At 50.5% G+C, this 14,956-nt stretch overlaps 1 protein-coding gene across 5 annotated transcripts; it reads right to left on the bottom strand.

Annotated features, from left to right (window-relative positions):
- Nucleotides 1-3,952: 3,952 nt before the first annotated feature.
- On the bottom strand, nucleotides 3,953-14,757 carry LOC101794817 (2-hydroxyacylsphingosine 1-beta-galactosyltransferase). 5 transcript variants are annotated; one of them, XM_027460540.3, is made up of 6 exons: nucleotides 14,619-14,757; nucleotides 9,422-10,266; nucleotides 6,719-6,858; nucleotides 6,479-6,555; nucleotides 5,849-6,068; nucleotides 3,953-4,906 (listed from the first exon to the last, which is right to left on the bottom strand). In XM_027460540.3, the coding sequence occupies exons 2-6, from the start codon at nucleotides 10,262-10,264 to the stop codon at nucleotides 4,591-4,593; spliced, it is 1,596 nt and encodes a 531-aa protein (XP_027316341.1). In that variant the 5' UTR covers nucleotides 10,265-10,266; nucleotides 14,619-14,757; the 3' UTR covers nucleotides 3,953-4,590. The 5 variants fall into 5 exon arrangements, with proteins under 5 accessions (XP_027316341.1, XP_027316342.1, XP_012960234.1 ...); XM_027460541.2 differs by having other exon boundaries at nucleotides 14,493-14,632; XM_013104780.5 differs by lacking the exon at nucleotides 14,619-14,757 and adding an exon at nucleotides 12,474-12,688.
- Between the last annotated feature and the right edge of the window lie 199 nt (nucleotides 14,758-14,956).

Here is a 14,956-nt window from a genome sequence, read left to right as displayed (position 1 = left end):
ATGGTGAAAGGCCTGGAGGGGAAGACGTACGAGGAACGGCTGAGGGCACTGGGCCTGTTCAGCCTGGAGAAGAGGAGGCTGAGGGGAGACCTCATCGCAGTCTACAACTTCCTCGTAAGGGGGTGTCGAGAGGCAGGAGACCTTTTCTCCATTAACACCAGCGACAGGACCCGCGGGAATGGAGTTAAGCTGAGGCAGGGGAAGTTTAGGCTGGACATCAGGAAAGGGTTCTTCACAGAGAGAGTGGTTGCACACTGGAACAGGCTCCCCAGGGAAGTGGTCACTGCACCGAGCCTGACTGAATTTAAGAAGAGATTGGACTGTGCACTTAGTCACATGGTCTGAACTTGGGTAGACCTGTGCGGTGTCAAGAGTTGGACTTGATGATCCTTAAGGGTCCCTTCCAACTTAGGATATTCTATGATTCTATGATTCTATGTAGAAGGGCCTTGCTGGGGGTTAGCAGGCTCAGACGGAAGGTGGGGAGCATGAGAACAAGCTTTTGCTAATGGCCTAGGAGCAATAAAGTCTGTAATTGCTTTCCTTTATTACTCTGAGACTAAATACCCAGATAGCTTAAGAGTTTAAACCACAGCCTTAGCAATGCTTGTGCCTGTGACTGAGCAGCCGTACATAAGAGGCTTTCCAGAAATTTAGTTTAGCCCAGCCAAACCCAGCAATTGGTTTGAAGAGGCTATTGAGAGGAAGACGAGTGGGAATGGATGAAGGGCTTAGAAAGGATGAGGTTGGAAAGAACAAGGAGAAGCATCCAAGGAAGGCATTGCCTGCATCCTCAAGAGGATCAAAAAAGGGTATGGGGACCCCTGGGGAGAGGTCCATGGGCAGAGCCAGCCCATGGTGGGCAAGTGGCTGGGGCTAAGCCATGCCCAGGCTCCTGCACCAGCCAGAAAGATCTGCTGGCACAGAGGTGCAAGGAAGCTTCTTCACCTGATGCTCTTTGCTCACTGCCATTTAATGATGGAATGAGTCAAAATCCCGGAGCCTTCAAGGAGCCGTCCTTGCCGCGATCCTCCCACGGCTAGGGTGACTTCACACTCACCTGCAGAGGGAGACGGCTCCCCTTGATTAGCCAAATTTTGTTGACCTACTTTGGAGCCGCCACCTTCCCAGGCTGGAAAAACCAGCCGTGGAGCTGACGTGGCCGGCTGCAGGCCGGGGACAGGCTGTCCTGCAGGGATGCTGACGGAGGGCACACGAGGACCCACCCCCACACGAACATGCAGGGGCTGAAGAGGCTTTCCCTCACACCAGCCTGGTGCTGATCCCTGGAAAACGTGCCTGCCTGCCTCCCCAGGGTGTCTCCGGCGCCAGGCCAGCTCTGCTTGCAGGGTCCCATGTTCTCCACCAGCCCACGGGGCTGGGGCAACCTGAAAAGCCAGCTGGCTCGCTCCCCATGCCTCCCTGTCTGCACAGCCACACAGGGCCCTCGTGGGGTTTTGTGGGCATGGGGAGGCAGCTGGCACTCCAGCTGGTGCTTGGGCTCTCCATGCCTTGCTAAGAGACAGAAGCAGGGGCAGAAGAGAGTTTGGTGCTGTACGGGCCTCAGCTGGGGTTGCAGCTCCTGGGTGAGGCCCCAGCAGCCTTGGGGAAAGTGTTGAGTCATATCCTACTTCTCCTTGAGGATGAAAAAAAGGGGGGGCTCGTTGCCTGCTTGGTGCATCACAAACCATGGTTTTAATGCTAAGTTACCTGACCTGGCACACATGTAACCTGGGGTTGCACATCTTGCCCAGAGAGAGGCACCAGCGCTGCCTGAGGGGCAGAGCGCACCCCTGTCTTTTCCCCCTGATACGGGTTTTGACCACACGTGTGTGACAGGCTGTTTATTATTAATATTTGGACTTAAAAACCAGCTCCAGGCTGTGTCATGGTTTCCTTCAATATTCAACACTGAATACCAACAAGAATAACATGGAGAAAACCAAAGAGAGGAAGCTGTGCTTTCAGCAGGAACACAGAAGAGTTAGAGGACAGGAATAAAGCAAAGCTGGAAAAACTTTATGGAGCTATACAAATAGTTTCAGAGAACCACCCTACAACTCCAAGAACACCTCCTGGCCGTTTCAAACCCCAAATACAGCTCTCGCTGGAGAAGACACTTCCTTTTAGGGTGCTTTTTGAATGACCACTTCCTAGTCATGAGATCCTTGTATGGGTTTGTGCTTTACTTCACTAAAAGTAGCTTTCTCACCAAGTTTTTGAACCATCTTTTAATAAGCATATATATTTCAACTCTCTGGCTAGACATGCCTCCTAACTCTGCTGTATGTTTGGAAATGAGCGTAGTCATGAAAAGCTTAAGGAATTCAGGATATAGCTAGTAAGAGGCAGCGTGTTAATGTTGCACCTGGTGCTATATTCTCATTTTTTTCTGGCTAGAACTTCTTTCTGAATGTGTAAACAGCAAGACGGCATCATTCTCAGCAAACTGGAAAACACTCAGGTTTTTGTAACCCTGCACAGGCTCCTTGGGCCACAAACATCTCCCTGCTCTTCTGCTCTTGAAAGCAAAACAAGATATAGGTCTCTGGCCCCATCAGGCCATGGTGCCCTTGTTTCTTCTTCTCTTTAAGCTCACCAAGCCACAAACTTCCCAAATCATTTCCTATATTCAGCTTGATCTAAACAGGCAGACCCTCATGTAGGCTGAATTAATAGTCTCCCTTTTCCTCCCCAGAAAGAAGAAGGAACTGAGCAAAACACCCTACCCCTTCTCCATGCTCACCCGCTGGTAGCTAATGACAAAGCCACCACAGGGCAACCAGCAGCCATGCTGCAGAACTTGCACCAATATATATTTTTCTCCAAAAAACTACCAACCTTGAAATTCCAACTCAGAGGCAGAAAGGTGCCATGTAGCCACTGTTTCTGCCACCTATCTACAACTCCTGCTTTTCCCCTCCTCCCCGTTTGTAGCTCACCTTGCTCTAATCTCCCCTTTCCATGCCCTCGGCTCTGAGGCATGAAGCCACCTAGGTCTGCTACAAAGCTAGAGCAACAGCTCACCAAGCTCACCCCTGACTACAGCCAGGTGTGGGTATCCCAGGAAACAGCAAGAAATTCCAGGAAATACAGCAGCAGCTTAAGTCTATGGGCTGTTCTCACCCATCCTAGACAGCAAACAGGAATCTTGTCCAAAACATTTTTCGCTACAACACCACTGCAAGCTGAGGGCTGGGGAGGGAAGGTTGCACTGCCAGGCATCAGAGAAGCCACTGAGTCAGAGCTGGGCACTGTCCCAACCCAGGGCATCCCAGGAGCCCAGCCAAACTGCTGCTTGAGAGGTTATACACAGCACCTGCTTTGGAATGAGAAGCACATGCAAAAGCAGGAGGAGAGCCTGGAAATGAGCCACAGCCAAGAGCACAGCCATCAACCCTCGGTGTGGGGCATCACCAGTCAGACCATCAGCCAGTGCTGCGGGTAGGTTGTGCAACTGCATCCAGGCGTGGGTTTGTCTTAGAGCCCAGGGTGAGTAAAAACACGTGGGTATCACTCCACACCATGACCCTGAGGGGGACAAGAGCATGCCTGCACATGTTGAAATGAGGAATGCTTTCTTCAGAAAGAGCAGAGCTTGTTGCTTCTATAAGCAGGCTGCATGGCCCATTGCCTGTGATCAGCTCTCCAAGCTGCTGGCTGCTCTTCCTGTGGTCCTAGCACTTGGCATCTGTTCCAAATTCTTCTTTTACCACAGGTTTGGAGACTCCATGGGCATGGGTGTGTTATGTACAGGCAGAGGAGGGAAGGCACCGCATGAAACCCTGGGAGAAGGCCAAGAGGAATTGCTGACAGAGGTTTGTAGGGGTCTAGAGGTACGTGGAGACTGTAGCAGCAGTGATACGAAGGGAAAACCATGTGAGTCTGCTTGAATGACCTCCTGTTACAAGGACCAGAGGTTCACATTAAACCGACACTGGAGCACTACCACCCAGGGGAATGAATATAACTTTATTTAAAAAATAATAATAATAATTTAGCTCAAACACAAACAAGATTGCAGAGGGTTGATGGAAGCAGGAAGAACAACATTTACCCACAGAACTTTAAACAGACCGGTTTCATTTTCTTTTAAGCAATACTTTCAGTGCCCTTCCCTGTCCACAGCTCTACCTCCAGTCCTCACCTGCACATAAAGGAATCCTGACTCTCAGGGGTCTTGGTGACAAGCCAGAGGAGAAGCAATGTCTGCCACACATGAAACGCTATTCCTACCTCCAGAGCCTCCCCAGAGATCCAAAAAGCCAGAAGAGCAACACTAGCATCTAAACCAACGTGCAATAAAAAGGGAACAACTCGCACTCCTCCCTGGAAGTCTACCTACCCATGCCCCATTCCCAGCGTCCTGGCCAAGTGCTTCCACCCATGCCTGAATTCGCGTCCCCGCCCACAGGTGCTGTACACAGAGGTGTGCACACAGGCCTTTGCAATACACCTCCCTCCCCCCGGCTCTTCTCATCCAGACCTGCTGATCTTTCGCCTCTCTCTGTGCCTGCGTGCCGTACATTTCTTGGCACGGCAGCAGTTCATTTCACAGTGAAGGGATGTGCCCTGGAACATGCTGAGCCACTACTGCAACTTCTTCTCTTCTGTGAAGTGGCCTTTCATGCAGTTGCCATTCTGATAGACAGGGCTGGCCCTCTTCCTCCTGTACCACACCACAGACTTGTAGAGCACAAATCCAATGCTGGCCAGGCAGAGCAAGAGAAGAGCCAAGATGTCCAAGCAGAAGTACTCATATAAGGAGAGGTCGTAGACAGCGGGGCGAAGGTAAGGTGCCCCATCATGACGAAGGAGGTACTCCAGCCAGTACACTGTCCTGTTGAGAGCATGCATTGGTTTGTCCAGGTGCAGGGCTGAGATGAGCTTAGCTGCTTTTCTGTAACTGCAAAGGAAGACAAGAAATTGTCAATCTGACAGGGGCCTCATAGCTAAGAAGCGGTCTGATTCAGTGGTGCCTTCAAGTCCCAGGTGATACCTTAGGGGTGTGGCACATTTACTCCAAGATTCGTTTCACATCTGCCTCTAAAAGCCACTCTGATGGCAATCATTAGCCATGGCAGCACAAGCCAGAGTGCATTTTACTGTTTTGTTAACAAGGCTGGCAGTTCAGTTCCTAAGTTCCTTGGTAAGATGACTGCTCAGTGGTTTCTGATGGATCAAGGCTTTTTGAAGCGAGTTTGCAGCAGAAGGTCTCACCCAGCATCAAGCAGTGGTCAGTTGTTTGGTAACTGGCCAAATACTTCGCTACTGAGTGGAACACCTTAACAACTTACTCTGTGGTCAATAGATGAGTTGATTAAAAAAAAAAAATCAAGCTCTTTGACAGCACTTCAAACACTAACAGTTGCATGTGTTATATTAGACAGTGGGAGCCCTGTGTCACTGTGCTGCAACAAATCAAGGAAAGGGGAAAAGCCTTGTTTTGAGAAGCAATGGATGAAGCATTATCTGCAGCCCATAGGCTGCAGATAACTGTTTCTACAGAAAGCTTTTTGGACAAGACCAAGGAAATCACAAGTTAAGGATACAATCTCATTTTACCTGATAACAGGCTGGCATTAAAATGAAAGAGGTTTGTGCCTCTGCATCTCAGAAAGCTTTCTAAGAAAATTACAGTCAAAGCCAAACAGGGCTAGATCATGCTCTCTCACGGCAAATGTTGGAGTATATCTTCCTGCAAACATCTCAGGATTACATGTCTGGCCAGCTGAGCAATATTTGCAACTCTGCTTGGTCCGGAGGCTGTATGGGGGATGCCACAAAGGCATCAATCCCTATGTGCAGCCCATACCAAGGAACTGCTTAATGCAGCTGCATGGCTCACCTGGGGTCAGAGATAACTGTGACGACAGCCTGGTAAAGATCCTCTTCTCTCACGCTGCTCCAGTCCATGAGGATACCCATGCCCTTCGCCTGCACTCTGGTCATGATGTCAAACTGGTCCCCATAGAAAGGGAATCCCACCACCGGCACACCGTGATAAATTGCCTCAAATATGCCATTCATCCCGCAGTGGCTGACGAAGGCTTTCACATTGGGATGACCTGCAGGCAAAGAAACAGCAGCAGGTCAGTGCCTTCCATGCTGAAACAAGACTACTGGTGGCTTCTTCAAGACACAGCGTGGATGCGTGCTTAGGGAAAACCAAACATGCTGAGCACAGAGGATGAACATTCACGTTATCCTTCAGGAACACAGCAGCCCAAAACACACAGGGCAGAACCTGGAGAGCAAGGGAAGTAAGCGCCAAGATACAGCTTCAAACAGGCAATAGGTGAGGATCATACTATTTACAGATCAGACTCACAACAAGCAAGAGACTTAGACCCACACAGGTGCTGTTTTCCTTGTATGATCTTGCTGTGGTTTGGACTAAACTCCAGAGATGTTGCTAGTGGTACACACACACGCTCAAACACATACACACGCTCACACACACTCAGCCCTGCCTTACCTAGCAGGTCGTTCTGGGGCAGCCACCCCATCATCAGTGTATTCTCACCCAGGTTTCTTGGCTTCTGTCCGAAGTATCTATGGGAAGAGATAAAGATAAAAAAAACAGGAAAAGAAAAACACACACAACGTAATTATAACAATTTATAACAATTATAAATTCAATCAGATCAAGAGATGGAAAGCAAACTGTCTGATTGTCATCCAACTGGAGTTATGAGGAATCCCATCCCCTCCTCACCTCCACACCACCCTCTGTGGGAGGCGGGCAAACGCGCCAGCCATCTTCTCCACCAGGTCGTTTGGAAGAGCTCGGATCCCGATGCCAAAGGAGACAACAACAACACCTGCATCTGCTGCTTCCACCCAGAGACGCAGACCCTGCAGGCAAAACACACACACAGATGCCTTGAAGTCTTGCTGGAGAAAGGCCCTTCCCCTGTAGCCTCTGCCAGAAGAAAGCTGTCTATGAAGAGGATGAAGCCAAATCTATATGGAGCACAAAGCCAAGCATTTCTGACCAGGGAGATGCTAAAACTGATGTGATTTCTGCAGCCAGACAGGCAGGCGTTACTCGAGCACAAAAGCTGAGCTTGGGCGCTCCATGCAGAGGTGTCTAGAACTTGCATTTTGTAATACAGCTTTGGAGGTGACACAGTTACTCCTTGGTAAGGAGGGCTCTGAAAACATAGGGCCCACATAGGTGCAGCCAGAGCTCCTCAGGGAGCTGGAGTGAAAATATTAAGGCTGTTTTCCATCAGCACGCTAAGGCAGGAGGCCTGCCAGGGTCTCTACGTGTAGGCTAGAGGCTTCCCAAGATGCTACATGCAGGTGTGTATCTAGGAGGAGTCCTCACTCCTTTTGACTGGCAGGAAGGGAGGAGGCTGGAGGAGAAGAAATCAGCCAGCACACCTGCTGAGGAGTAAAAACAAAGAATTCCCTTTTATGCCAGGCTAGGCTGAGCCTCTCTTGTCATGCTTTCTGTCCCGCTTCAAGCTTCCCACGTATCAGCTCACAGTCAGTGGCATTCTAGGAAAGTTTCTTAAAGTGCCTTTGAATATGAACACTGTAGAAGACTTACGGGCAAAAAATCCCAAAGCAACAACAACAAATTAATTCTGTTTTTAAAGGAGAAAAATGATTAATCTAGAGTATTTTATTAGTAGTAGTCTACAAGGTTGAGTACCGGTACAGAGGAGTTATCCCCAGAGAGTAAAAATGAAATGTGCTTTATGTTTGTCCTCTGTTAGATGCTTCAGGGACTCAAGCCTTTCTTTGCAGAAGAGCTTAAGAATCCCAAAAATCAACACAACAACAAAAAAATCAAGATGATTTCATCTAAGGGGTTTTGGTTTCTCCATGCTCTTGAATCTCTGATTTTCTTTTGAGCAATACAACTGCTAGAACTGAAAAAGAAGAGAAAGTTCTCGTTTGGCTTTGCTTGATAAAGCTATAATGACTCATAAAGCAGATGATTACATTATCTATTATAATCAGGCTTTCAGAAACAACTTCAGAGTTGCCAAGGGAGGCATGGTTGACCACCAGAGATTCTCACCATCTCTCAAATGCGTATCTATATTCCACCATGCCCTAATTAAAGGGACTCTCAGCCACAACATTTCAAATATGAGGAAATAAATACCTTAATTATATAACCCAGCTTCTGTGGAAATGCCTTACGCTACACCTAGACCTACCAAAGCCCTCTTCTGTCGGCATCCTGTACCCTGGGCACAGGCATACCTGCCTGCTAGCACAACAGCCACCGCCTACTGCAGGGCTCTGGACTTATCTCCATCGCTCTTCCCCTCGGCGCCTTCGGCTCTGTTCTTGAAGCCATGAAGCACATGAGTAATGCCACAGCAAGCAACTCCCTTCTTTATAAGGCAGGCGTGTATGCAGCCAGGTTGGACCAAGCTGGTGTTTTGCAAGACCTGTGAGGCAGACACTCTGACACAGCCTTTGGAGCACCCTACATGCGTTACATTACCTGCACGCTGTGCCACACGGGAAAGGGTAATGTGCAACCATACGCATCTGGAGAACTTCTGCTCCAAAGCACCTAAACTCGCTTTTTCCTTTTAACTGCAAAAAAAAATGGCATCCATAGTCTTGACTAAAGCTGCCGTCGGAGATCTAGACAGATCCCATATCATTTGAAACTTGAATCTTATCTCTATTTCAGCCCCTTGGTTGGGACACCAGGACTACCCAACTGCCTCAGAGTTATTATCCAAGTCTATTTCCCCACAGCATTTGTAAAAGTGCTAAAGCAACGGGAGGAATAGTATACAGGTACTGCTCCATTCCAAAATTGTCTTCCTTTGAAGGCTTTAAGGGCTTGTCCTTCTTCATCTTTACTGAGGACAGTGAGGTACAGACCTGAGAAAGCCTCTGGGATGCCTGGGGAGTTTCCCTCAGGGTTGCCACTTAAGGAAGAGAGGACAATACACTTCAGTTTTGTACACTTTGGCACTCCATGCTGAATTCAATGAGAGGAGAAACACAGCTCTCCTCTAGGGGTTCTTAAGACTACAAGCTTGAGGGCAGAAATACCCTGCAAGAAACTGAACTAAGGAAGAAATTCTGGATTGACTTAAACCAGTGATGAAGAAATAAAGACTAATTGTTCTTCCTATTTCCTCTTTGAATGTAGAAACAACCAACCTACTCATGTTCAAGTCTCAGAGGCAACACTACCATCACAGCACTTCCCACACCATTTTACAGAGTGCAGCTGACTCCTACTTCAGGGTGGACAAATTAACTATATTCTCCCTGCAACCCCCCCCCAGTCCTCAGTGCTCCCCATCTCCTCACTACACACAGGCACCAAAACGCAGCTTCACATGGCATTTATAAGGCTCTTCAAAAGAAGATTTGCACCAAGTACCTCCCCAGGTTAATATGCAATCATGGCTCAAAGCTTTCCTGCACTTACCACTGGAAGGGGCTTTGCAGGCTCAGCAAGGATCCCCCCTGTGAAAATGACATGGGGGAGTGTTGGCCGCGGAAAGTCCAGCACCACATCGTTGCAGAGGAAGAAGAGGCTAGTTCCATGGACAAGGTCCAGCATGGACGTCTTGGGCTCCACCCTGTGCTTCTCCATGAGACGTTCAAACTTGGGCAGGATGACCAGCTTTGTGGCCACGCGAGTGATCACGTAGACCAGGAGGTTCCAAGTCCTGCCGAAGAAGCCCATCCTGTCAGTCATCAGGGAGTTGAACTCAGGAACATAGGCAATGGGGGAGGTGGCGCCAATCTCCGCTGGGAACCAGAAACCAGTGGAGATCACAGCATATTTGACGTGTAGGATGTGAGCCAGGATAAAGCCACACATCTCATTGGGGTCCACCAACAGGAGGTCAAAGTGCTCATGCTGGAGTTTCTGCAGGAGGGTATTGTTTCCCAGCACCAGGTCACAGTTTTCCAGGTACTTTTCCAAAAAGGAGAACATCTCCAGAGAGGTCATCTTCCCTTGGAAGACACGCTTTATCTTCTCCTGCACCCAGGCGTCCGCGCTCTCCGTGCTGAAGATGCCCCAGTACCTCTGGATGCGGAAGGCAGGCAGGTGGGTTTCCACGTCCCGACCCTCGTGGAGGAGCAGCACGGGGTCATGGCCCCGGTCAGCCAGCGCCTCTGCCACCCGCATGAAGACTCGCAAGTGGCTGTCGAAGACTATGGTGGGCATGATCAGCACCTTGGCACAGTGACACGGCTCCAGACCGAACGCAGCCACCACAAGGAGAAGAGCAGCAGGACATGGTAGCACCTTCATCTTCATCACTGCAAGGAGAGAAACATGTCATTAATATAGTAGAGAAGCCTCAGTCATGGACTTGGGCAACTAAGAACTGGGAATGTAGCAGCAAGCCAGATGCTCATAAGGTGAGAGAGGAGAGAGCAGTATGGAGTTCACCACTGAGAGGGGAGAAAAAAAAAAGAAAAGAAAGAAAACACAAAACTCAAATACTAGAGCATGTCAGGTGCATTTTCTGTAAATCCAGAGCCACTTCTCTGTGCCAATCTGCGTCTAAGGCTCAAAAACTGGCAGACTGACTTGCAGAGAATCAGAGAGGGAGAGCAACTAGCACAGCCCTGCTGGGTCAGAGCACCAGCTGGGACACCCATGCTCCATCCCCAGGTACCACTACAGAACCAGCACAGCTGGATTTTATCACTGTTTCTGCGTCCCAGAACAGCTGACTGACTGCTTCCCAGCCCTTGCTGTCTGTGCAAGCTCCCCAGGAAGCCAGCAGAGCCCAGAGGGGATGCAGGGAGGCACTTTGCTCAGCGCAGACAGGGCAGGAGAAAGCCCGTACCACAACAAGGCTCCCAGAGAGAAACCTCAGCCCCAGAGAGCGCAGGAAGGGTCAGGATGGAGAGCTGCCCCACCAGTCACCACACCAGTGACACATCGGCCGTGGGAGGGCAGGGAGGATCAGCGGAAAGGGATAGAAGAGGTGCCAGGACTGATGGGGTGGAAGAGAGCAAACCCAGAAAGCAGCCCCAGAGCCAATGCGCAACACCACCGGCACAGCGACGCCCCTTAGTCACACTCCTACAGCTGTCACCCCATCCCAGCTGGGAGAAACACCCAGCACTCCTGTTGTGTAAGGGCTGTTGCTACATCACTGGAAGCGAACTCGCCTCACCCACACCTCACATTATTTTGGGAGAAGAATTGCCTGATAATTATTTGGGAACAGTCAGAAGCAGAGCTGTGTCCTGAGGACCCAGTTCAGACTTGCTGGGAAGGGTGCGGGGAAGAAGTTATAATGGGAACAATTATAAGTGGATTTTGGATGGCCTCACATACTAAGCCCAAAAAGGGCTGTGGTAATGTGGTAATGCAGAATTTGGACCAAGATTTTCTGCCAGCTTCTCCACCATTAACTTGATCAATTAAGAGGCAAGAAAGAAAGTCCTAAATACAATCCTACTAAATACAACCTCCAGACTCCCTTCAGCAGCTGGATATTGCTGCCCACTGCTTTCCAGTCCCAGATAGGCAGGGCCATGTCAAAGAAACACAGAGCAGCTGCTTACTGGGACCCTACCTTGTTTCAAAGGCAACTACTGCCAGTGCTTGGACTCTCATCCAGGGCCAGCTGTGCCTGTAGGAGTGAAGAGAAACACCAAAAACGCAAGCAGATGGTAAAGCTGTGTATGGACCAACAGAGCAAGAGCTCCAGGAGGATGGAGGCACGGGTGAGAGCCTGTAGAGAAGGGAACAGAAGCTCCACAAGAAAAGCAAAGACCTGCCCAGAGCAATCCCTAGAGGTGCTGGGAATCCCTTCTCCCTGCCCAGCCAACAAGAAGGCTGTAAGTCTTCCCAAGCGGTGGGAGGATGTCAGGCTGTGGGAAGGGACCTTTTTTCCTGCCCCAGCTCATAAACCACCAGAGCACATCCCTGCACTGCCCATGCCCAGAAAGGCACCAGCAGGTACCGTAGCCAGGGCAGTACTGGCTGCAGCCCAGCCACCTACACCTGCTTTTGGGCTGTGCACAGCTGGTTCAAGAACACTGTTAAAGTGGTTGTGCCACAGATGCTTTAGGTTTCCAGGTGCAGCAGTGGAAAGGGAGCATTGGTGAGAAGAGAGAAGAAAGGCACCTGAACCCCCTGAGAAACATCTAACTGGGCAGAAATTTGCCCCTTGGCTTTGCCCTGTTTAACATGTTTGACAAGGAAGGTGTCTGATATTAATGGATGATTTTATCAGTTTAACTGAAGTGAAGTAACTGAACATCCACAGCTCTAAAGATAGAGATTTCTTGAACTCAGATGTCTTTTTTTTTTAGAGTGAAGTACTAAAATCTCTGACAACAAGCAGTCTAGGCAGAGATGCCAGTGAAGAAAGAGCAGTGAACAGAGACCCCATAGCAAAGAAACTGCCTTTTACATCTCTTTTCCTCCTCCAGCATTTTATATTGCCTGGTTCCTGCCCACTAACTTGGAAACCCATATTCATGGGGCCAAATTATTTCCTTACCTGCCTTGTAGTCTCCATCTAGCTCTTGCCCACAGTAACAACAAATGTTTTCCCTGTAAGCTTCTCAAGAGTTAACAAAGCAGCACAATTCATTTGAAGCCAAGAGGAAAAGACATCTTCACCAGGACACTCAAAACTCTTCCTGGCACAAGAAACCAAAGTTTGCCTCCTCTACTGGGTGTGATCCAGAGAAAACAGCACCATCTGCTACCATCAAGTTAATGACAGCCAACCCGGTTGTGGCTAATTTATGGAAATGAAAACTCCGTGCAGGCAGGCAGGTATGCAGCTCGGAGAGCAACGCTGCCACTGCAGGACGATGTCGCACCACCAGCAGGAGCTGCTAGGGGGGGATCTCTAGTACAAGCCTAGAAGATACAGTGCTATGTAAAATAAACTCAATAAAAACATAGGTTGAAGCAGGGAAGTCTAACCATCTAACACAACCCAGTGCTTGGTGGGGTTCTGTTTTGGGGTTGTCACAACCTTCTACTTCACTATGGTCAGCTGGCTAAATAACACTGGAATACTAGAGTTTTAGTATTAAAAACAGTAAGCAAGGGGAAAAATCCCTTCAAATATAATCCTTCCCACACAGCTTATAGCCCTGATTTTTCTTAAATATTGTTCATATATAGAGTGAGCAGTGCACATGTTGTCTACTCAAAACAGTGTACCTTCCTAGAATTTTTCATTCGATATCTTCATGGCAGCCCACAAGAAAAACAAAGAAAGAACAAAGACCAGGTCCCAAAAAGACCAGAAGAGGCAACCACATGAGCCATCAGGTTAATGATGGTCAGAAAAAACGTCCCCTGCACCACCCTCAGTCCTACTGCTTCCAGACAACAGCATCAGAAGCACTCTGCTCAGCCTCGTCCATTTTGGACGGGGAATTAGGTAGTCCTGAATCAGTTTGAAATTTATAGGACCCTGAGCAACCTTCAACATCCTTTCTGGATGATCAGAGCTGTGTAGAGGAAGCTCTGCAGGCGAGGTGGGAACACGTGGGCCAGCAGCAGGTTGGCAGTCCATTGGTCACAGCCAGGGAGCCGCGGTACTAAAGAGAATAGCTGGTCCGTAACAACAGAAAATAAATTAAAATTGGTATGTCAGCTCATCGGGCATTTGAAACTAGAAATACCTTCAAGAGCTTGAGCCGGTGGGCGGTGTCTGACACCATGCACCTGCTTCCACGCCTGACCTCTCATCATGCACTGAGTCTGGCCGGGCGGTAGGACAGATTTCCCCCACCCCACACCCCCAGGCTTCCCAGTTGTCTTCTGGAGGGGTCAGAGATGGTTTGTAACACCACCGGGCTCTTCCAGACAGCTTTCCTCCTGCTTGCGACACGGCTGCAAGACACAGAAGCAGCTGACGTGCGGCAGTGCTCTTTGCGAGCTCTCTCAGGTCTGCAGCACGGAAGCATTCAGGAGCATTACTTGTAATCCCCAGGTGCCAGAGACAGACAGGCCAGGGGCCATTTCCAAATATTCATGAGGGCCACAGACCTTGAAGTGAGCGCACACCACAGCTCAGTGCATTTTGGTCTTAAGAGCGGGTTATGTCTGTACGGCAGTCAGGTTTAACGAGTTCTCGAGACTGCGGAGAAAACCAGAGAGCTACGAGAGCACCCAGCAAACTTTAGAGAAGCAAACTTTGGAGGGGCTGTGGAGAGAGCTTCCAGCTCCTGCCCTGCCATCTCAGCTTCTTCTGCAGGGAAGCAGCGCGCTGAAAGCCAGACGGCACTAAGCGCCGCGGAAGGTTGTGAAACCTGTGTAGGAAGCGCTAGGGACCGATAAAGCCCTGCCAGACGGGTCCGATCGCATTTAAAGCAGCGTTGAGGAGCCGAGGAGCAGAGATAAGGCTCAGCTCCCGCACCAGCAGCGACGCCCCCGCACACACAGGAGCCTGCCGGGCTCCGGGCGGGCGGCAGGGGCGAAACCCGGCCAGGCACAGCCAGGGGGGGATGCCGAGGGAGAGGGGGCAGGAGGGGAGGGGAGGAGAGGGGAGGCTCACCTGGCGAGCACGAAGCGAGTCAGCGCAGCAGCACCCAAAAACCTGGGCTGGGGCACCCAGGGCTGACCCTGCCCAGCCCCGCAGACCCCAGCCCCGCGCCCCTCGCGGCCCCGTCCCGGCACCCACCTGCACCCAGAGCCGGCCCCAGCGCCGCCGCAGAGCCCGGCCCCTTTCATGCCGGCCGGCGCCGGGCGGGGCGGCCCCAAACCCAGCCCCAAAGCCGGCCCCAGAGGCTGAGCGGGGCGGAGCAGGGCCGGGCCCGCCCGCCGGAGGCTGCCCCGGGCCTGCGGGTGGGCGAGGGGCGGCGGCACCGGCAGCAGGAGGGGGCCCAGGGCAGCAGAAGGGGCTGGCCCCGCCGCCCAGTGCAGCACTAACCGCGGCTCGGCACAAGCTGTGAAGGGCACGGTCCTGCCTTAGGGCTGTCAGACAGGTCACAGAGCACGCAGCTTTGGAGGTCTCACAAC

This window comes from Anas platyrhynchos, chromosome 6 (genome assembly GCF_047663525.1).
Source record: "Anas platyrhynchos isolate ZD024472 breed Pekin duck chromosome 6, IASCAAS_PekinDuck_T2T, whole genome shotgun sequence".
Lineage (NCBI taxonomy): Eukaryota > Metazoa > Chordata > Aves > Anseriformes > Anatidae > Anas > Anas platyrhynchos.
This window is presented reverse-complemented; position numbering and strand designations above follow the sequence as displayed.